The sequence below is a fragment of the Cryptococcus neoformans genome, chromosome 11, assembly GCF_000149245.1.
Source record: "Cryptococcus neoformans var. grubii H99 chromosome 11, complete sequence".
Taxonomy (NCBI): Eukaryota; Fungi; Basidiomycota; class Tremellomycetes; order Tremellales; family Cryptococcaceae; genus Cryptococcus; species Cryptococcus neoformans.
In genome coordinates, this window is record NC_026755.1 from 234,752 (window position 1) to 249,144 (window position 14,393).

At 48.2% G+C, this 14,393-nt stretch overlaps 6 protein-coding genes and 1 non-coding gene; 3 read left to right on the forward strand and 4 right to left on the reverse strand.

Moving 5' to 3' along the window:
* Positions 1-92: 92 nt before the first annotated feature.
* On the reverse strand, positions 93-2,498 carry CNAG_01539 (myo-inositol-1-phosphate synthase). XM_012197196.1 has 7 exons: positions 2,314-2,498; positions 1,961-2,259; positions 1,832-1,913; positions 1,421-1,782; positions 825-1,369; positions 634-775; positions 93-582 (listed from the first exon to the last, which is right to left on the reverse strand). Exons 2-7 carry the CDS (start codon positions 2,151-2,153, stop codon positions 230-232), a joined length of 1,677 nt encoding a protein of 558 aa, XP_012052586.1. The 5' UTR covers positions 2,154-2,259; positions 2,314-2,498; the 3' UTR covers positions 93-229.
* Positions 2,499-2,806: 308 nt separating this feature from the next.
* CNAG_12970 lies at positions 2,807-3,296 on the forward strand. XR_001046221.1 has 1 exon: positions 2,807-3,296. It is a non-coding gene; the product is annotated as a hypothetical RNA (non-coding RNA).
* On the reverse strand, positions 3,272-5,411 carry CNAG_01540 (dehydrogenase). XM_012197197.1 has 13 exons: positions 5,283-5,411; positions 5,179-5,232; positions 5,077-5,132; positions 4,989-5,019; positions 4,827-4,935; positions 4,570-4,771; positions 4,436-4,515; positions 4,291-4,385; positions 4,059-4,237; positions 3,876-4,008; positions 3,727-3,820; positions 3,589-3,667; positions 3,272-3,525 (listed from the first exon to the last, which is right to left on the reverse strand). Exons 1-13 carry the CDS (start codon positions 5,328-5,330, stop codon positions 3,426-3,428), a joined length of 1,260 nt encoding a protein of 419 aa, XP_012052587.1. The 5' UTR covers positions 5,331-5,411; the 3' UTR covers positions 3,272-3,425.
* A 160-nt stretch (positions 5,412-5,571) lies between these two features.
* CNAG_01541 (hypothetical protein) lies at positions 5,572-7,032 on the forward strand. The gene is made up of 4 exons (XM_012197198.1): positions 5,572-5,830; positions 5,884-6,055; positions 6,114-6,408; positions 6,471-7,032. Exons 1-4 carry the CDS (start codon positions 5,682-5,684, stop codon positions 6,950-6,952), a joined length of 1,098 nt encoding a protein of 365 aa, XP_012052588.1. The 5' UTR covers positions 5,572-5,681; the 3' UTR covers positions 6,953-7,032.
* CNAG_01542 (taurine catabolism dioxygenase TauD) lies at positions 6,882-8,721 on the reverse strand. XM_012196972.1 has 6 exons: positions 8,397-8,721; positions 8,110-8,334; positions 7,965-8,056; positions 7,769-7,914; positions 7,505-7,716; positions 6,882-7,450 (listed from the first exon to the last, which is right to left on the reverse strand). The coding sequence occupies exons 1-6, from the start codon at positions 8,706-8,708 to the stop codon at positions 7,091-7,093; spliced, it is 1,347 nt and encodes a 448-aa protein (XP_012052362.1). The 5' UTR covers positions 8,709-8,721; the 3' UTR covers positions 6,882-7,090.
* A 419-nt stretch (positions 8,722-9,140) lies between these two features.
* Positions 9,141-12,220, forward strand: CNAG_01543 (AP-3 complex subunit beta). XM_012196973.1 has 8 exons: positions 9,141-9,514; positions 9,571-9,701; positions 9,750-9,840; positions 9,891-10,464; positions 10,515-10,649; positions 10,701-10,833; positions 10,891-11,627; positions 11,680-12,220. The coding sequence occupies exons 1-8, from the start codon at positions 9,207-9,209 to the stop codon at positions 12,112-12,114; spliced, it is 2,544 nt and encodes an 847-aa protein (XP_012052363.1). The 5' UTR covers positions 9,141-9,206; the 3' UTR covers positions 12,115-12,220.
* On the reverse strand, positions 12,104-14,355 carry CNAG_01544 (histidyl-tRNA synthetase). XM_012196974.1 has 7 exons: positions 13,782-14,355; positions 13,603-13,728; positions 13,345-13,551; positions 13,193-13,286; positions 13,009-13,139; positions 12,477-12,956; positions 12,104-12,413 (listed from the first exon to the last, which is right to left on the reverse strand). Exons 1-7 carry the CDS (start codon positions 14,286-14,288, stop codon positions 12,189-12,191), a joined length of 1,770 nt encoding a protein of 589 aa, XP_012052364.1. The 5' UTR covers positions 14,289-14,355; the 3' UTR covers positions 12,104-12,188.
* Positions 14,356-14,393: the final 38 nt, after the last annotated feature.

Below are 14,393 nucleotides of genomic sequence, written 5' to 3' on the forward strand. Positions count from 1 at the left end.
GAAACCTCATGGAGGTCAAAATTGGTCATTGATGATCGCTTTTTGAGTGGGACTTGCCAAACAATAAACATTAAAATTACAGTATTCGAGCCTGGCCTTTATTTAGTGCGTAAAACGCGTTTTTCATGCGATCCAAGTGGTACGAGTAGAAAATTTCCTATCCAAAAAAGAGCGAAAAATAAACACGACATTTACACTATCCATTCTCCAATCCTTCCTTCAATTATATTTACCAGACCCTGGTGTTCAACAACAAGTCATTCGAGTGCTCCAAACCGAGGCAAGCCTTGAGGAACTGCTCCAAAGCGTTCCTCTGCCTGTTGAGAGAGTTGACGACGTCCTCACCGGGTTTGACAAGTGGCGCCTTGAGCATGTAAGACAAGAGCGAGAGAACACTGTACAACGGCTGCCATTCGCCGGTGGCATTCTCGCGATAAGTGACACGAGTGAGGAGCTCGGCGAGGATCGCAAGGTCAAAGATAAGAGGTGTGGCAAGAAGAGAATCTTCACATTCGTTGAAAATGTTCATGACGTTGCGACCACCCATGAGAAGCTCGGAGTAGTACTCGTCGATAGCGCGCTCTGGTAACGATGGTCAGAAACGACATGGGAGAGAAAGAAGAATGAACACACTGGAGTCACCAACAGCAGGGACGTGCTTGATAACGACGATGTGGTCAGGATGCTCGCCCTTTTTGACGATCTCTCCAGTGGCTTTGCTAAGGTCTTCGGCAGTCTTGTAGAGGATGGGGTTGGCAGCAACCATATCATCGACCTGAAACATGTCAGCCTCTGTTCCGCAGTATGGCAATAATCCGACCTACGACACTTGACTTGGAGATCTCCTTGGACCTGAACTGCCTCTGAGAGCTCAAGTTCTTACCATCATTGTTACCCAAGTGGTTGTAAGAAGAGATCGACAAGGGCTTAATACCGGCATTGACTAGGAATTCGGCAAGAACTGACTTGACCTTGGTCTGGCCCGACTTGAAATCATCGCCGCCAATGAAAGCCTTGTGCTTCTCAGCAAGCTCAATACAGCCGGGGACAAAGGTGTTCTGGGGCGAGCCGTTGATGAAAGGCACGCCTTCGAGAATGGAGGCCATGGCAAAGATGGTAGAGGGAGAGACTTCCTCGTGAGAGGTCTCAACGGCCTTCAGAAGGTTGTCGGCAGTGTCGTTGACCCCTGGAATGATGTCGGCGTAACGCTCAGTATTGGCGGTCCAGAGGACAACAACACTGTCAAGATGGTTATCCGCCTTGAAGCGACGGATATCAGCTCGAATGTGCTCGAGATGAACCTTCTTGTCGTCCCCTGGGATGAGATTGTCGGCCCTGTCAGCCTGATTGGCCGCAATGAAGTCAGGGTCTAATCATACATTAGCTCAGTAATCATAGAGTGACAATGATAGCTGCTCACAGTAAATACTGGGAAGGGGCTTGACATTCTCCATCAAAGGGATCAACTGCCTTTGCAAATCCCACTCGAGAACCTTGGCACGGAGCATAGCCTTGTCCATGGAAAGCGAAGAGATGTCCCAGCCACCAATGACAAAGTCGTTGGGGTGAACCATGGGGAGCATGTCAGAGATGGGTACAAATACATCCTTGCCGGTTTCGGGATCGGTACCAAGGCGGACGGTAGAAGCTCGGACGACAGAACCAATGTAGTTGGGCTGCTGGATGCCATTCTTGGTGTGCCAAGAGATGTTGTACTTGTTGGCAAGATTAGTTGCCAAGACAGTTGTACCGTTGTTACCGCCTAGACCGACGAGCATAAGCCTGTAGATTGTCAGACGTCGGACATGCGTATATCATGACATGGACTTACCCAACACGGCCAACCGTGGACTTAGTAAAGAACTCAAAGTTCTTTTCCGTCTTCTTGACAGAGAGCTTGCCGTCAGATCCCTCTGCAAAGCCATTAGCAATAGTAGGCAAGGATATACCATGAACCTACTAATGACTGAAGCTCCCCTGTCGGTGAATTTGGCTTTGATACCATCGGCTTCATAGACAGTGGAATCACTCTCGACCTTGATAAGACCACCTTCAGGGGTCCTGCGGGCACTAGGATGAACCTTGCTTTGGTCTTGAGCAGGCAAAGAGAACGAGTCGTGATGATCACATGCGTCCAAAGCTGTAGGAGACATCTTGTTTGTATTTGCTTTTGTTGGTTTTATAATTTAAATGTGACGGCGTATTGAGTGAAAGACTTAAAGTATTCTAAGAGAAGGGGCAGTGGTGTGTTTGAAGCCCCTGATGGCCTCTGTCAGCGAACAATGTTGAATGGTTTGGTCAGAGACTACGTACCGGTGAGCGTTGTGTGCACTACAGAGACTGTTTGAGAACATATAGTGTTGCCCGTGGGCAGTAGTAAAAGAGTTTAGTTGAAGGTTGTTGAAAAGTAGTTGGTGCTGAAAGCAGAAAGTTGGGAGGGATTGGAAGAAAGACCGACGAGTTATTGCATTTATTTTCTTATGTACATTTCGTCCAGGTGGAGGTAAACAACTCCGAGAGGACAGCCCTGTCCCCAAAATGCCCCAACATCTTGGAATTGGCGACGTTACATCCGTGACAGCCGTTCAATTCTTCCGCTGGACCAATGAAGATTGAGCTTGATATGATGCCCGATGAGATCAGTGCATAACGTCCCTATCACACATATAGCAATAATAATTTAGGCCGATAGCCCTTATATCACTCATCCCTGCGTCCTCTGCGTTCTTTTTTTTTTTTTTTGCATTCTACTTTTCCTTTGTGACTCAGGACCCTCCCTTTGGTGCAGAGTGCACAAACCCACACGTAGGGCTTGCCCCTTGGATGAATCAGTCACGCACGTATGGAATTTAGTCTGCAGGGAGAAGCAGTGCACGAGCCAAGCACGAGCGCACCAAAATGGAAAGAAAGAAAGAACGCATTTCTCACAGCAGGAGCGTGGACCCAAGGACGCGTCAGTCAGGAAACAGGCACGTATTTGGATTCCGGGGCCCGACAAGTTCCTGACCATCACTGGCTTGTGGCTGAGCCGCGCCTGTGGCGGTCCTTGCCCGATGCTCGACACCCATAAAAAACAGTCAGCGAGAAGCCACGGCGGAGAAGACTACTTGCAAAGACGATGTATTTATTATTATACCACTGCGTAGGTTGAAGGGTTGGGGACACTTGGAAGGAGATTTAGGTGTATACCGCATTTGTAGCTCTTTGCCATCCCGTGGCATGAAAACAGGTAGTGCGGGAATGGTGCTAGGTCTGCGTCGTGGTAGACTGAGATGAATTGCGAACATGTACGAAATACATGGCCTTTTTAGTTACCTAGAAAAACAGCGCAGTACGCCGTACAGCACAGCACCCCAGGGGCCATAAGCCCCTTATCGATCCTGCTTTAAAAAAACATCCGTCCCTTTCACACTTGCACCTTGTCTTTACACAAGCTTGATTTTTCCGCCTTCCTCAGTGATAGCAACGCTCCTCTTCTCATCTAGAGAAATTCTACCGGCATGAATGATAGCCGTAGTGAGAACCCTAAGGCAAGTGGTATGAGCTCTGAAGATAATTTGGGACGTATCGGCATAAATGTGAACTCACGTCGCCTTGATGGTGGGCAGACCTTTGCCATCGTAGTCTGAGGCCTTGGCCTTGCCAGCGGTCACCGCCTGAGCCGCATCTATACGTATCATGCAGTTAGCTTCGTTATGATCGTTCAGTATCCTACTTGTGACGCACCAATGAACTTCTCCAATGAAAGGTACCCGTAACCTCGTTGGCCGTCAAAGTAGCCATTCTCATCGGGGCTGTACTTGACGTAGAAGGGGTTGTACTGAGAAATTATCAACTTCCCTTCATTAGGCGGGTGCAGATGGAGCGAGACGTACATCAATCTTGCCACTATCGTCCTCCACAATGCTGTACCCTCGGTGAGCCTGGTCGACTCTTACTTCACCCTTCGCCGCCATATAGTGGAATCGCTGTTCACTGTGAACACCAGCCTTCAAGGGAGCAGCCCAGCTATAAACAGATTGTAAGTTGTATGTTACTAAGTTTAAAACGCCACTTACGAAGCAGTGTAGACAGCCGTTCCTCGCTGGCTGGGAGTTTGAATGTTTTCCCAGTCTACTAAAAGGGTGATGGTGTCTTCTGTCTTAGGGTCGCAACCAAGTGAGGTGGCAATGCCTGTCGTGGCCGAAGCGGTAACCTTTGTGGGCCTGTAACGACCTTCAACCATCCAGCAATGGATCTATGTCACACATATCAGTCAGCCCTCCGAAACTAAGCATGGCAGCTACGCACATCAATGTGATGAGAGTTGAGGTAGTAAGAGATATCCGAGTCGATACCAGCCCATGACTTGAACGTTTCGAGCTGGAATTTGGGTTGGGACATGTCTATAAGTATGCGTTAGTGTCCTTCCATGGCAAGTAAACGAACAACTGACAGGAGTTGTAGAAGTTGAAGTCTCCAAGCTTCTGAGCTCTCGCTCGTGCATCATTGTAGGCAGGGTCAAATCGCTTGTGGCTGTAAATAGTCATATCAGCGGCCATCGTGCTGGAAACCCGGCAGAACACTTACTGCTCAACGAAGCAGACCAAACCCTTTTCCTCGGCCAACGCAATTAACTTTTGGTGATCCTCAAGTTTCTGGGTAGCAGGCTTGGTGACCATGACGTGATGTCCAAGGTTAAGAGCTTCAGAAGCGATAGGGAAATGGGTGCTGTCGGGGGTAAAGATAATCACAGCTGAGCCCTTGGGAAGAGCACGAAGGGCTCCTTTGTCTAAATAGAATTAGAAAACTTCCGCCCCTATCATATTTATTGTTATACCACTCACAAGCCTCAGCATCTCTGACCGAAGTTTCTGGGAATCCCCTGAAGTTCAAGTCGAGTCCCTTGTACACATCGCCAATGTTCTTTTGGAAATGTTCGCGGATTTCTGGGAACTGTGATCGACTTTGATCAGCACGTTTATTGACATGCCAAGCCGTGTATTTACCTTGCCTCCATTTGTTCCAGCCATAACAATGCTGCAGTCAGCCAGCTAGTCAGTTACTTTACAATATGTTGCACTGTGTCAAACGTACTCGGAGACCTTGCCCCTTCGACGAAGATCGAACATGGTGATTCCGACAACGCCAATCTACACAAAACATCAGCTGCGTTTTGGATTACAGATTAAGACGTACCTTCTTGTCAGACTTTGACTGGCCTGAGGGGGTGATACCGGTGGTGTATTCACCCTACAAAATATCAACAGTGTTCATATGATGGGCGAAGAGGAATGACTCACAGTGCCCATGAGACCAACAGCGATAGGAGGGAAGCTTTCGATGGACATTGCAAATAATCAATAAGGATGGTTTTTGGTGAAAACAGAGCTATGGGGGCGTAAACAAAAAAGACAAGGGAGCAGTTGTCGATTATATGCATGTTGGCCATCTCATTGACCTCAGGAGACGACTTTGGGTCATCATCGTCCGCCGGCCCGGTGACCGGTTCCTGAGCCCGGACACTCCCGCCGGCGTGCCACCAAAAACATGTGACATCCGGATGGTGGGCGCGATCAGCAGAATCCACATGCTCGATACTGCGTACTACGTATCTTGTTGTTAATATAGATCGCGATGCTCATGAAAGACGGATATCGCTTATTGTATGCAAGGGCAATAGGCCAAGGAATACAGACGAGATGACCTCCAACAAGCATCTGCTCCTCTTAGGCACCCACGATACGCATATTCATGCTGTCGTTTTCGACTCGGAGGCTCGTACACTCACCCGAGGTGCATCAACAGTAGCGAGCGAGCAGCCTAGTTGGCTTGCGAGGCATCCTGACTCGTAAGCATAGGCCTCTGCTATTGAAAGAAAGACTGACGGACTTGAGTTTCAAGGAATTTGAAAGATTTGGTCTACGTGAATGGCTGGGTGGAAGGCAAGTTATTTGTGTATCGTTTGCTGGATGACCAAGGGCATTTGGAACTGCTTTCGGAAGTCTCAAGTGGTGGGAAAGGCCCCACCCATTTTGACATTCTTCCCGATGGGTCAGGAATGTTTATAGCTCATGTAAGTATTCTTCTGGAATGGGACTGAAAAATGATGCTTGAAGGCTTATCTCACCTAGTACGTTTCGGGAACTGTAACTTTCCATCCACTAGATGAACAAGGTCTGTTCACCAGTCAGGCTCCTTTATCAGAACATATTTTTACACCCTCCCATTCACCTCTAAAACATCATCGCCAAGATCATGCACATGTCCACCAAATTATCTTGCACAAAGACGAAATACTGGTCCCTGATCTGGGCTCCAACAAAGTATGGAGGCTGAAGTGGGTTGGAGAGAGCTTCGATGTGGTAAATGAGATTGATGGATTAGAAGACGGAGATGGGCCAAGGCATTGTGTGGTGCATCCTCATGGTGAGTCGTACCTCATACATACAAGAGGAGTTTGGACAGATGCTAATTACAAACATTCTTAGGTACACACATCTACGTGGTCAATGAGCTATCATCTCAACTCACCATTCATACTTTGCCAAAAGATGGACCCTCCCAGCTCATTAACAGGTTCAGCATGCTCCCAGAAGGTGACAAAGCCGAGTCGCGCCCCACGGGCGCTTCTGAGATCATTCTTCTTCCTCCCACACGCCCAGGAGGACCATTACTTCTCATAACTTCTAACCGCGACTCCCCTGTGTTTGATACAGATACCCTGTCGCTCTTTTCAGTATCTTCCACAGATGGAGCTGATGTGCGGAGGACAGAGAAGGGATGGATGGAAGGGATTGGACGACATTTAAGGGGTGTTGGTGCCGATGAGAGTAAGAAATGGGTTGCAGTACTTGGCCGAGATGGTGGGGGGCTCAAAATTTTTGAAAGAGATGGCAGAGATGGCCTCCATCTGAATGAGGTAACTAAACTAGAAGTGGAAAATACAGTCATGCCTTTATGGGTAAACTAGCAGGCATCGGATTAATTTCTGATAAGAAAAGAATGGATTACGGATAGACTCCTGATAAGAAAATACATGGTCGGCCCGCCAAATGACAATGAAATGATTACTACAAATTACCAATCTCCCAAAATTTCCGTCGGCCTTTTAAGCATAAACCTTCACATCTTGCTCATCCGGTCCAACGGGATCAGACGACGCCGCAAGGTTACATTGGTGGAACATCCTCAACTGATCCGGCTTAAAAGCGCCCACAACAGAGTGAAGCAACCCCCTATTATGGAAAATAACCAAATCACCTTCTTCCCAATCTTGGGAGTAGATCAACCCGGGGGCGATGCCCGGTCGCTGGATCTTGTAGAGGATCTCACGGACAGTCTTAAGATCGTCAATGACACCACCTTCGGGATAAAGACTGGCACCTTCGGAAGGGGATATGTGAAGCTTGTAGGCGCCGCAAGGGTGAACTTGTACGTGTAACGCACCAGTGACAGGGTTTTTCCAGCACTGCGAATAGTCGTTAGCGATAAGAATTTCTCACAGGTCAAATTAGAAATTCACCATAGGGAAAATTTTGACTTTGCTCTCCTCCCACTCTGGTAACTCCTCCAAAGACATTTCAAGACCTTCCGACTCAAGTCCAAGACCAGTAGGAAGCGCGTGGGCCCTAGACATCCAGACATAAGGGTGAGGTGCGTACTCGACCTTGGTTCGAACGGCAAGAGACTTCAATTCATCGGGGAGGACATCAAACATGTTCTTTCCGCTTGCGACTATAGGTTTATCAGTTACTGATCAGGAGACAGTCTTCAAGTAAAGACTCACAAACTGTACCACCAAGAGGCACCTTAAGCTCGTTACCAGTCCCATCGTCGTATCGGCAAATCTGATAAGGTCCTTTGGGGACTTTAACTGCATAAAGAGTGGTGACTTTGGGAGGAGAGAGGCCGTAAAGAGCTGCATCAATGTGCCTAGAGAGCTGTCAGACTTGGAATGAAACCTCTCCCCCGAGTATATTCACCATCGATAGAACCGAGTTATACCGTTCGCATCATCCTCCTCAGAGACTATACTCTTGTGAAATGTTCTGTGATGGGGATGTTTGAGTTGAGGCTGCAGCCAAGAATTAGCTCTTCCAACTGACATTATAAATCGAACAGACATACATGGTCGAGACCTTCGTATACCATGGGGACCTTGCCGTTACCAATCAACTGCACTTGGGGCTGATGAGGGATAGTTTTCAAGTCGGGGTGCAAGATGGATGATTTGGTATTGCCAGTCTTGTTGTTACCATGACCATAGACGTTGGCTTCGGGGTCAAAAGCGTGTGTCATTTCGAACTGCTGCTTGGGAGAGAGCTTGAGGTTCTTGAACAAAAGAATGGAGTGCTGAAGAGGGTGGGAGTCAGCCTATGATTTCATAGTAGGTCGGCAGTCGTCATAGCACGCACCTTATAAAGCATGTCCATGATTTCCTCCATTTGTTCAGAAGTGACATTATCAGGCTCGAAGCCTTCGACCTGCCTGCCAAAGTCCTTGAACATGGTAGGATCGACAGAAGGAGGAATGGGAATAGGTTTATAGGTGAAGTGGTTAGAAACGTTTCCCATGGTTGCAAGCGTAGATGCTTTGAAGATCCTTATGGAGAATCGGGGAGCTCTGCGGAAGGGCTGTGTATATATAGCTAAGGGCATTGCCAGTGCGATAAGGAGCATTCTCATCCGTCGGTGGCGATAACCTATGCGAGCGGAAGCAGATGTCATAAGTGGAGGCACGCCGATGATAACGGCCATCCGATCTTATCGGTAATAAAAATGCCCGCCTGCCATGCCGCACGTTCAAATGTGATTCTGCGCACGAATAAGAAATAAAAAGATCCCCAGAAACTAGCATCTAAATACAGCCGCAAGGAAGAATAACAGAGGAACAAGCCGCCGAGACGAAAGTGTAGGGAACGTAGTAAGTCTGAATTTCCATTCTACCAATGGCCGCTCCGAAACAGATGGAGATAAACAATATCGGACTACCGACGGACGACGGACACGTTTTCCCTATCAACCGTTTTCAAGTGTTTTCAGTTATTTACGTAACCATGTAAGGGGTGCATGACGGCCTTCGCCTGGCTAACGTAAGCATGATTGATGATGCTGGTGGCTGTAGGCTTACCTGGGTTTGGGTTATGCATCTTGTGCATCTTGCTGCTTGTGTATATACTTTCTACATTTCGCTCCGGCTCTATAGCAGCTGTGATCCTGCCCAATATGACGACCCTTAACCGCCTCTCGCAGAGGATAATGGAGAACTTCCAAGAAACAACACGCGATCTCTCACTTATCGCTGGCCCGGGCTCATCCACCACCTACTTTGATACATCCGATGAGAAACTGAAGGAAATCTCCAAGCTGCTAGAGAGCAGAAGTGAAAGAGAAAGGCTGGAAGGTATGAAGAGGATCATCGCAGGGATGTCCAAGGGAAGAGATATGGAGCCATTTTTTGCTCAGGTCGTGAAAAATGTTGTCTCTCAAAGCATCGAGATCCGCAAGTTAGTCTACATCTACTTGCTCAGGTTGTGAGTGTATGTTTTACGATCTCTCTGGGTATCCCGTTTAATTATTATGCCTGCAGTGCTTCAACAAACTCCGATCTTGTGCTCTTGTCTATCAACACCTTTCAAAAGGACTTATCCGATCCTTCTCCGCTCATTAGGTCTATGTCCCTGCGAGTATTAACATCTATCAGAGTACCTGTCATTCAAGGTATGTGCAATAACTATTCCCTCCGGAATAAGGCCTAAACATTACTAGGTATTGTCATGCTGGGACTAAAGAAGCTTGTGAATGATCGGAATCCTTGGGTGCGCAAGTCAGTCGCCGGTGGACTTGCCAAAGTCTACGAGTAGGTGCCTACTGTCAGAAAGATAGAAATCAACTGACGACACCCATAAGAATGGATAACTCCTCCCTTCCTTCTCTCACTTCACTTCTACAGTCCCTTCTATCTTCCCCGTCACCTCTCACTCTCGGAGCCTCACTCACCGCTTTTCAAGAAATGTGTCCCGAACGTCTCGACCTTCTTCATCCTTACTTCCGGCACATATGTCGGCTCATCGTCGACGCAGACGAATGGGGACAAGCGGTAGCCTTGGAAGTCCTTTCTAGATATGCGCGAGTAATGTTGGAGAAGCCTGTCGGTGTTGGGGCAGTACGTCCTCAATCTAAGGCGGAACAGAGGAAGCACCAGGACGAGAGTGAGGACGAGTTTGAAGGTGTTGACCAGGATTTGGCTATGCTTCTCTACTGCATTAAGCCTCTTTTCCATTCTCGGAACCCTGCTGTAATCCTTGCAACGGCGAAAGCATATTGGTATCTCGCCCCGATTGACAATGCCATCGTCGGACAGCATTTGCTCGTAAAGCCATTGCTCAGGCTAGCGGGAAGCTCAAACAGTGACGACGATAGAGCCAAGGAAATTGTGGCCTTAACATGGGAAATCCTGGCTGAGATGGTAGACGAGAGACCGGTGAGTTTATGACACTGATCAAAGGTTTCATTGCTGAGATTTTATCGTAGTGGCTTTTCGTCTCTTATCAATCGTCATTCTTCCTTCATTCCCAAGATTCTTCCCTTGTGCAAAAAGCTAAACTCAGGGCCCTGGGCTCGATGGTAACTCCTGAAAACGCGACTGTATCTATGCGGGAGTTCAAGGCGAGTAACGCGAAACCATCGGCCTTTTGAGTATAACTTACTTTCTCTTAGCATTACATCCGATTGCCAGATGATACCGTGGCGGAGGAAGCAGTGATAGCGATTGGTAGCTGTATCAAGACCCATTCCGATTTGGCGTCTTTAGGCTTGGGTGCACTCATGAAATTACTCAAGAGTGATAGAGGTATGTTTTATTGACCAAAGGGCGGCACCGATACACGGATCCTGACTTGATATACAGAAACCCTTGTGGCTCAGGCCGTGCTCGTATTGAAGTCTATAATACTTTCGCACTCCCAAGCGCTTGGGTCTTCCATGTCCCCCCAGCGTCTCGTTGCCCGTTTGGCTAAAGGCCTCGACACCATTATCAGTCCCAAAGCTCGAGCTAGTGTTTACTGGCTTGTTGGACAATTCTCCGCAATCGACCCTTCTGAAGAATCAGAAAAGAAGGGTCTGGGCTGGGAAGGCGTAGCACTCTGGGTACCTGATGTGCTCAGAAAGGCCATTAAGGGTTTCGCCAAGGAATCCGTCTCTGCGAAGCTCCAAATCCTCACGCTCGCCATCAAAATTTCGGTCATTGCACCTTCAAACCCCAAGCTGGACTTGATGGCCCAGTATCTCTTTATGCTCGCGCGCTATGATGCCGATTATGATGTGCGTGACCGTGCGCGATTCTTAAACGCTCTTTTGCGCGGAGTCCGAGCGGAGAAGCCTGTCGATAGCAGTACCACCGACAGCCCGCCCGTCGAGGAGGAACATGAACAATATACCGGTGGGGTCGTGCTCAGACGTGAGCAAGTCAAATTTGCGGTTTCAGGTGGGAGGCAACTGGGAGATGTAGGAGTGGCGAAAGGCAGTAAGGGTGGGGAGTTTGAGGTAGCTTCCACGTCGAGGATTGCGGGCAAAAAGCTGAAGGGGTACGAGGCTCTGCCAGAATGGACGGATGATCCTACAGATTCGTCATTGCGAGATTCAGATGTAAGTCAATCAGTTGGGCATTACACCGCAAAAGCTGATAGTCTTGTTTCAGCTCGATAAACCCCAAGCAACGACACCTGCACCCACGGCTATCTCATCACAAACCCCCATACACCCTCATGCGCCTTTACACGTTTCTTCAGCTTCATCCATACCTAAACGTGCTCTCCAAAATTCTGCTTCTGTAGCATCTTCATCCCCCGCTGGCAGCTCACCGGCTGGATCAGCGCGTCATACAGCCATTAATAAATCCAAGTTCCAGGATCTGGATGCGTTTTTAAATAGCGAAACTGAATCGGAGACAGAAACAGAGACAGAGACGGAAAGCGAGAGCGAGGGTAAAGGTACTAAGGTGCGAGATGTGGTGTCCGATGGACTAGGCAGTGTGGCGATGGAGTACGAATATGGTGAAGAGACAGACGAAAGCGAAGATGAGACGGACAGCGAGACAAGCGAAGGCGAAATCCAGAGGCTTTATCGAGGATAAAATAAACAGATCAGGAAACATATGCATTAACGTAATGAAACCTCTGGAATAATCCGTCTAATCCCATCACCATTCTAAGCCCTGCCTAACTTCTCCTTCAAGTACGCCACAACCTCCTCGATCTTGACTTCCTCACCCTTGGTATCGCCCGCGGCGTCCTTACCAACTTGCTCCTTGATACGGACGGTACCGGCGGCAAGCTCCTTAGGCGCAAGGATAGCAACGTAGGGGATAGCGTCGTCGTCGGCTTGTTTCCATTGAGCAGGGGCTTTAGGGTTGATTTTAGGAGAGAAGGAGGTCTAGTGATATTTATGCTTAGTGGAAGGCTCAAATTTTGGCGCGGAAGAGAGAATGAGGCTTACCTTAATACCAGCATCCCAAAGCATGGTCGCAAACTCCATCCTCTTCTCCAGCTCCACACCACCCAAACCAAGGACGAACACTTCAGTCTCTTTGCCTCTCACCTTCTCCTCACCTTTCCTCCTCCTCATTTCCATAATAGAATACACTCTCTCTACACCGACAGAGACACCAACACAAGGCACCTGCTCAGCCTTCCTACCGGTAGCCTCTGCGAACATGCCCACGAGGTTATCATATCGACCACCGGCGGCGATAGAGCCAACACCGACGGTGGATTCGTCGATACCGTCTTCGTTGGTGGTAGCGGCGGACTTGGAAGGCTTGAGTTTAGAGGAGGGAGTGTTGGTGCTAATAGATGAGGGAGCGGGAACGGAGGGAACAGTTTTAAGAGAAGGAGGGGCGGAAGATTCGTGAATGGCCTCGTAAATGATACCAGTGTAGTAGTCGAGGCCTCGTGCAAGGGACATGTCAAAGCTCATCTGCGATATATCTGGTTAATAGATGCATAACTCTTGGATATATGAAGCTCACTTTGTCAAGGACGTTGTAGACGTTCAAATACCTGAAGAGAACTTCCATGTCGGCAAGACCTTGTTTGGCAAGGGGGATACCCATCAAAGCTTCGTCGGATTGAAGTTTTTGAAGGACCTGAAGACCGGGACCTACACCCATATGGTCAGAGGAAACATTAGACACAAACGATAAACCAACTTGCCCTTCAAACCAACGTATTCTCCGATCTTGTCGGCAACAGCCTCGTCAAGACCTTTCTCCACAGTCATCTCTTTCTTCACGTCCGCCCAAGGAAGCTACACAACATCATAATTAGATATGAAAATTACGCTCGATATATTGTTCATAACGCACCTTGTCGAGCTTGTCGACAGCAGAAGAAATAGGTCGGGTTTTTTCTGGGGGGACGCCAGCAAGCTGGAAAATACCATCCAGGATTTTTCGGTGATTGATCTTGACTGTGTACTCGCCAATATCGAGAGACGTAAGGGCTTCACATAATACTCGAAGAACTTCAGAATCGTAGACCATGGGGTCACAAGGGCCGGCAATGTCAAAATCCTACACAATTTTGAATTAGTCACGAGTCTGTTGAGGGTTTTTATTACGAACACATTGGTAGAACTCTCTCATACGACCTTTGGTCATGACAGGCTGATCTCTTCGGTAGACTTTTCCGATGTGGTATCTACGAATGGAAGAAATACCGTTCATGGCGACATATCGAGCAAAAGGGACCTATAAAACATTGTGAGTCAGCATAGCTCATAAACGTAAGTAGTTTGGCTTACAGTCAAGTCATATCGCAAAGAGCAGAGCTCACCACCCTGGTCGGCAAGGTCATAGATCAACTTAGAATCCTCACCATATTTTCCAGCCAGGATCTCCTTAAGTTCAAATACAGGGGTGTCAATTGTGCTAGCATCGTGCTTAAGGAAGATGCCCTCAAGAGTCGAGAAGATCTTCTTCCGCAAAAGAGCAGCCTCTGGCTTGTGGTCAAGAGTACCTTTGGGAGTCTTCAAACTGAGAAGGTTGGACGTGCTGGCGCTTCCCTCCTTCTGAGCAGCCTTGAGTTGATCCTTGAGGACCTTCATCTCCTCAACCTCTTTGGAAGCATCCTGCTTTGCGATCTTGAGCTCTTTGATGCGGTTTTGAAGAGCGGTAATTTGGTCCTGGACCGAAGCGGTGGAAGTGGACATTTTTGCGACTGTTGCTAGGCTGAAAAGTTGGCGAGGATGGATAGCGTGGATAGCTGTTGCTGCTCTTTTTAGTGTCCTAAGTATGGGAGGACGGAGCATAAAGCTGCTGGGCGGGTGAAGGAGTGTAAATGTGAAGGGCAAAGAAAGTCAGTTAGTTGTCCTCGAAATAAGCAAGACTCGGAAATAGGAACGAGTGATAAGCTC